Here is a 7016-nt window from a genome sequence, read left to right on the forward strand (position 1 = left end):
TTATACATCAAATTCCATGACCTTGGGTCATACCACTGGGTTTTATAGCCATGTATCAAAACCAAGTTTAATATCACTGGCATTATGTCGTGAAATTTGTTAACTTTATGGCAGCAGTACAATGAAGTACATGATAAATATATAGAAAAGAATTACTGAATTTTATATATATATATATATATTACTGAATTATATATAGTTAAGTTTAAAAATAAGTAGTGGAAAAAAAAAACAGAAATAAAAGTAGTGAGGTTGTATAGTTTGGCTGAAGTACATAAAATTATAGGCCAAGAGACCTGGACAGCTCCCCTGCTCACTTTCAAGAAAAAATATGCATTGGGATCCTATACATTGCAAAGGGTAGCCTGGCACCTGGTTTAGTGTTATCTGACAGAGGCCATATCTTATAGTGCAGCTGTTTAGCCTAGATTTAGTGCTCAATGTGTAAACAAGAATATAAGTAAGGAGGCTAAGCATACTGCTCTAGTATTTAATTTAGATCACAACTGATCAGATTTTTACTTCAATTTAGCATCCATGTCCAACTATAGTAACACCTCACACCCTTGCTTACCAAGTATCTATCCATTCCTCCCTTAAAAATATACCAACTTTGTTTCCACTGCCTTTCACACCATCTGGGAGGGAAAAAAGATCTAATTTCTCTCTTAAATGGGTGACATTAAAGTTTTAGCTGTGACCCCTGGTTCTAGATGCTCCCACAAGAGGAAACATCCACTCCTAATTCATCCTGGCAAGACTCCTCAAGATCTTTGTTTCAATCAAGCCATCCCTCACTCTTCAACAATATGACATCCTACCTCAGAAGGTACCAGTTGATGCACAGTACTTAATAGATTTGGAAATGGTGTTCACATCTAAATTTGGAGAACGATATTGAATTTCTAGACGCTATTCGTTTGGCAAATCTGTTATTGTAAGTATTCTGCACATCTCTATTACCACTGCACATGTCATCATTCATGTGTATTAGGACTCCAAATTTGGAATTAGGTCGCGCTCTTTGGCTTACTAGGGCTCACACACCCATAATCTCAATGGTTCACTGGCAGGGTTGCTCTATTTTGCAAGGAATGCAATGATGGCGCTGTTTAAAGTACGATAGGAGAGTCTTCCCAATATTCCTAGTTCAAAGTTAGCACTTGTTTAGCACCTGAAAATAAGCCATCATGTCCTTTATATCATGGCTGTTCTTTAGCCTTTGTTGTGTGCAAATTAGCTACCTTATTTACCTACATAATGCTTCAAATGTGATTGTTTAACTACTTTTTTCTGTATCTTGAGGACATTGATAGTGCTCATCAAAATCAGGTTACTTCCTTTTCGAATCTTAAGTGTTTTCTCTCCAGCCATCTTTGTAGCTCTGAATCTATCAATGCAACCTGATGCGTCTTCTCACCAGCTCTCTTCCCAAACCCTTCCTCCTCCCTTTATCCCCCATGTGTCTGCCCTTCTCCCAGCTTCTGTTCTTGTTTGAATTTCTTTCTCACACTGCTTTACATTTTTATTGTTGTACTTTGTTTAGTTAAATGTGAACACTAGCTTTGAAATACAGTTATAAATGCGGCTAAACTGTCAACTCTTGCTGACATGATATTATGAAAACCACAAGGAATTCTGTCTTCCCCGTACATGCAGTCAGGTACAAAGAAGTAGCATGTGGGTGAGATGGCATGCTCTGCCATAGAGTGGTCTCTCAGAGTCTTCACAGATGTAATGAAGACTACATTTGTGAAGAGAATTCCATTGCTTGAAATACTTCTCACTATACAAGCTACTGAAAATGTCACAACTATCACAATGAGATGAAGTCTCAACAACTTAACGAATCCCTGTACTGAAAGAACTATTATCACATGGGTGAAATTCCAGTCAAAATGACTTTTAGGAAGTGTTTTTCAAAGCTATTTTGATATTTTAACTAACTTAACTCCCAATTTTTATTTTCTGTTGTAAAATGATGTTTTTTACATCATGGTTTGTGGTCTGGGAGGATTCTTCAATCTGATGGACATCATTGTCAGTAGACCCAACACGGACAGTGGCAAGCTACAGATGCCCTGGCATCAGGGACTTTCCATGACACAGACTGCACCAAATCTTTGTGGATAACTTTCTTCAGCAAGTATCATCCTTTGCACTGCTGACTGAAATTCCAAGGCAACATCTTTCCCTCTTTCTGAATTTCACTTTTATTTTTATGTGTACAAATAGTCTAGTACAAATACTCTTCCTTCAGTTAGTCCTGACGAAGGGTCTCGGCCTGAAACGTCGACTGCGCCTCTTCCTATAGATGCTGCTTGGCCTGCTGCGTTCACCAGCAACTTTGATGTATGTTGCTTGAATTTCCAGCATCTGCAGAATTCCTGTTGTTTGAGTCTACTATTTATTGTAGCATTGAAATCTTATGAAGTCTGCTCATTGTCCACAAAGGCTTTGGGAAAATGGTGAAAGAACTTATACATTTATTGTTGAATGGTTTCTTTAAGAATCTGCTCCCTGAATCTACTTATTCTTTGTCCTTCTCTTGCCCCCATTAGCCCTCTTTTTTCCCTCCCCTTTCTCTCTCCAAGTCCCATCCACGCTTATTTCCTTCTTCCTTATTCCTACCTTGATTTGAGAATTCATGATAATTATTCAAGGTGATATAAACATAATCTGATTTATCTCATTTAGGGTGTTTTAGCAAAGATCAAGTCTATCTGGACGGCATCCTTAAAATTCTGAGATACAGAGACAGCATTGACTTCCAGCTTTTAACAGCATTGGGGAAGGTCAGTCAAATTGACAGTATAGTTTTCTTGCTATGTTGTTCACACTAGTGGTGTTTATACTGTGCAAGTTCTCAGCGGTTACAGATGTAACCAGTCAAAGGACTCAACTCTATTGCAAATCTCAAGTGCCTCCTGAGCTCTGTCTTGGTTCAGACTTTGCAACCGCATTTTCATGAAATATCAAACAAAAGATTAAATTAGGATTGTAAACTTAACAACCTCCAATCCCATCCTTCTTTGATTGGTTTAAGTCGTGCCATTCAAATTGAAGTACACATACTAAATGGCTACACTCAAAAAGTATTGCATCCAGGCTGCATAGTGTCTTCTCTTTTCCAGTTTCAGTCTGCATTCCCCTTTTCTAGTAGTCTGATCTGGAGTAGTCCAGTGGAACTCCCACTGCTCTCCAAAGGTGTACTAGTATTCAGGGTAATCTGTAAGAGTTAAAGAAATAAGATTTTGTGTTGGCATTCTAAAGAAAACGGGATATTAAGTTATTAAAGACCTTATTCAGAAACATATTTTACGTATCTTAAGTATTTATTATTAAAAGCTGATGACAGCTGGCCTACAAGAGTGTATGTGGGGAAATCTCCAGAGCTGCCTCATTGCTCAATGTGATCCAGTCTGTTTCCAAGCATCAGATTTAACAGCTAGCGTTCCAGTTGGATACTGAAAATAGAACAAGATACTGAAATAGTAAAACTTATAAATGTACAGCAGAGAAAAGCACTCTGTGTAATCATTCATGAATGCTTTCCATGAAACCAAATTCAGCAAACCCTGTCTGGTTCCATGGACTCACAGCTGCAAATCCCACGTGGACAGACCTAAATGGACAAACTTTGGTCTGATGAGGTACATTGTTGAGATAGTATCAACTTTACTATGTTTTAAAAGATATTGACTATATTAAATCTGCAACTTGGCACACGATCTGATGTGAACCTTAATTTCAAACTCACGAATGTGAGAATGCAGGAAACAATGAGACCAACCCATCCCTTCAAAGACTTTGCTCATTTCACCGTCTTCAGTAGAAATATGATCTGTGTACAACCAATAACAATTCCCATCCAGTAGGTCAGGCCCATCAGTAAAATTGCTCCATAATCACCTTTCCTGACAAATATTCTCTGCGTGATCTGTTCACATATTCCTGTGAACTTTAGTCTGCATCCTGCACTTCTAAGCGTTACTGAAGTCTTGTCTGGAGAAGCCCTATAGATTTCCTATTGCTTTCCTCCCAAGGTGTATTAGTACTCAGTGATATTTGTAAGATTATACAACCTTAATGAAAAGTCTATTTGCATTCCATCAGATCTGAACTCTGGTGATAAACTAAAGGCAACTGCATTATGATAGGCAATTTAACCTTCTATCCTTAACTGGATCTTTCATTTGATGTAGTCCCCCTGCATGATAAAATAATAAAGGTGAATTTTAATTCCATTTGCTCTTATATTCAGGTATCTTATGAAGATGTGGACCGCCTCAAGGTTACTGCCATGTTGCAAAATGCACAAATACCTCACTTCATGCAGGACCAAGCTCGGTATCTGGAACAATTAGACAAGATCATGAAGGTGAACGGGCTGACAGATTGTGAACTCCAGATTTTGATTTGAAATGAACTGTGATCTGTGATTGATCCAGTTACTGATATCACCAAAATAGTACTACATTCACAGAAAGTAAACTATAATCATTCAAAGTTGGACACATGTTTGACAGGCAATTTGTATTTGGGTGAGTTCACAATTTGTAATTGAATTGTTCACTTTAAGGCATTAGGTGATTTCTAATTGAGGGTTGAAATCTTGGGTATTGCAGAGTACATAAATATATTTTACTATGTTAATGGTATTGAGATGAAAGTGAAATACATTTTGTTAAAAAATCTTTTTAGAAAAAAACAAAAAAATAATATTGCTTGAAAAAATGCAAAAGTACAATGTGTGAAGAATTCCAACTGAACCAAATTATTGTCAGAGTTGTAGTTTTCAGCATGGTGTTTCATATGCCCAATTCTTGTCTCATAAGTGTAGCATTTTGTATGTGGCTATGATAAAATACATCACTTTACCTCCATTTTCTGTTCCAGAATTGATAAATATAGGGACTTGTGTGAACTTGACAGCAAAACCAATACCGCACAGAAAAACTGCAACAAAAATTTAGATGTTAAAACTGTCACATTAATATCTGCAAACTTGAACTAATTGACATTGTATATTACTGAAGCATTGGAGGATGTTAGTATGTTGCATCAGTTTCTTTGCTTTATTCTCTGAATTGCTGTCCATCTCTTTTCAGTTCCATAATAGAGTGTTGTTAGACCGTCACCCAGGATGCAGAACACTACTTTGCTCGAGTTGTCTATTGTAGACTGTGCAACATAAAGGCAGGTCATTTAGCTTGACCAATCTATACATGTCTTTCTGCTCTAAGTAATTCTTTTACCTCTTTGGATTCTACTTCTTTCTGTATGAATTTATGAACTTGCTTCAGTGCTTTTCATCTCAACTACTGATTATCGATACCGGTTCTGCAGTATCACCACTCTTTAAGACAGTTGTGCCAAATTCCATGCTGGATTTATTATTGACCTTTGTTTTTGCAGAGGAGAGTTATTCTTTAATGAACAGCCTTATCTTGCTTCTCCAGAATTCCCCTGCTTAGCCCTTTAAGTACCTTAGACTTCTCTTCAACCCTGAGTCAAATAGCGGTTTCCATTCAAAAGAGGTATATTGGCATTCACTTCCATAGGCCTACCAGTTTGCTAATATTGGTGGTTAGAAGAACATCTCAGTTGTTCACACAGTTTTGTTTTTGCTTGGTAGCCTTCCAGGATGTAAGGGTATGTTCATCGAATGCATGGCCATTCTCTCATAATCATCCTCATGAACTAAACTGGAAAACAGAAGAACTGGGTTTATTTTAAATCTTTTATTCTAAGTCACCATTTTGGTCATGAATAGGTGTTTTTGACATTGAAAGCTCTTATTAAATGTGTGATACAAAATATCTTGAGTCACATCTGACTTCAGAAGTGTATTTATGAAATATTCAGAATGATTTATTAATGAACTCCTGAGCCATGTTAATTTTCATTAATCTGATCATACCACTAACAGGTCTACAACTACTAATATTAAAGAGCTCTGTACAAAATTAAGTATTCTCTCTTTAGTAGAATTAATGAATGGGAGGGAAAATTCCAGATATCAGATCTTGACTTGCATCTCTTGATAGGAGATGATATCACATGCATTATTGGGATGACCAATTCACCAATGATAGTGTATGTGAATTGTTGTTTGTTATTGAATTCTGTTAGGTTTTTCCTCTTTAAAAAACATGTTTATGCATGTAGTTTTGTAATTGTGGTGGAATGGGAATAATTGCGGTCAGTTTGTTTGTTCAGTGTTAGGACATTTCAGCCACAGCTTTGGTCATCAAATCCAAAATGTACCAGTGGGAAAAACAAAAATAAAGACATATTATATAAAGATCATGTGCAACATTTGATCCATTCCTGTTTTAATTAATAGGTTGAATAAAACTAATGGCACAGTTGCACATAACAGTGGAATCATCTGCCACAGTTTTCTGATGTAATGTGATTGTACAGCACTGATAATCAGATCGACTCTACATACACAGCAGTTGCTCATCTGTTTTATTTCCAAATGAAGAGGTAAAATGTGTAACAGATTAAATTTTCTTAATGATACTTAAAGGTTTTTTTAAAAACAGAATTAATGACAATTTCTTCCACGTGCACTGAATTATTTTAATACAAAGTACGTTACAGATATCCACAGCAAGACTATTATAAATTTCTCTAAAGCATTCTTTGAACACATTAACTTACCCCAATTTGTTAAAGGTGTTCCCTGTGCTCTTTCCTGCTACTGCTGAGCAGTTGAAGTTTGGGTGTATTGTGTACCGTGTACAGTGCTGTTACTTAGTCGGTAGAATACAACACAAACCTAGTGGTACATCCAAGGAGGTGAAGAACAGATTTTGAATTGAAATCTTTAAGGAAGGAGCTCTGGTGAGTATGCTCATTCACAATTAAGCTGTGACTTCAACTGAAGATAATTTTCATTTTATCAACACAGGCTTTAACTCACTGCCACTTTTGATTTCCTCACTGAAAGCCATGAGATTTCCAAGTCGATCTCAATTTGTTCACACACAGATTCCCATAATGCT

At 36.7% G+C, this 7016-nt stretch overlaps 1 protein-coding gene across 6 annotated transcripts in view; it reads left to right on the plus strand.

Annotated features, from left to right (window-relative positions):
* The window catches only part of matcap2 (microtubule associated tyrosine carboxypeptidase 2), a 109567-nt gene extending 103277 nt beyond the window's left edge, over nucleotides 1-6290 (plus strand). For all 6 annotated transcript variants that reach the window (XM_063069857.1, XM_063069862.1, XM_063069859.1 and 3 more), the window contains 2 exons: nucleotides 2698-2795; nucleotides 4265-6290. In XM_063069857.1, the coding sequence (XP_062925927.1) occupies nucleotides 2698-2795; nucleotides 4265-4423 (257 nt within the window). In that variant the 3' untranslated portion in view covers nucleotides 4424-6290. The remainder of the gene's footprint in view (nucleotides 1-2697; nucleotides 2796-4264) is intronic.
* The last annotated feature ends 726 nt before the right edge of the window (nucleotides 6291-7016 follow it).

The sequence above is a fragment of the Mobula hypostoma genome, chromosome 17 (genome assembly GCF_963921235.1).
Source record: "Mobula hypostoma chromosome 17, sMobHyp1.1, whole genome shotgun sequence".
NCBI classification, from domain to species: domain Eukaryota; kingdom Metazoa; phylum Chordata; class Chondrichthyes; order Myliobatiformes; family Myliobatidae; genus Mobula; species Mobula hypostoma.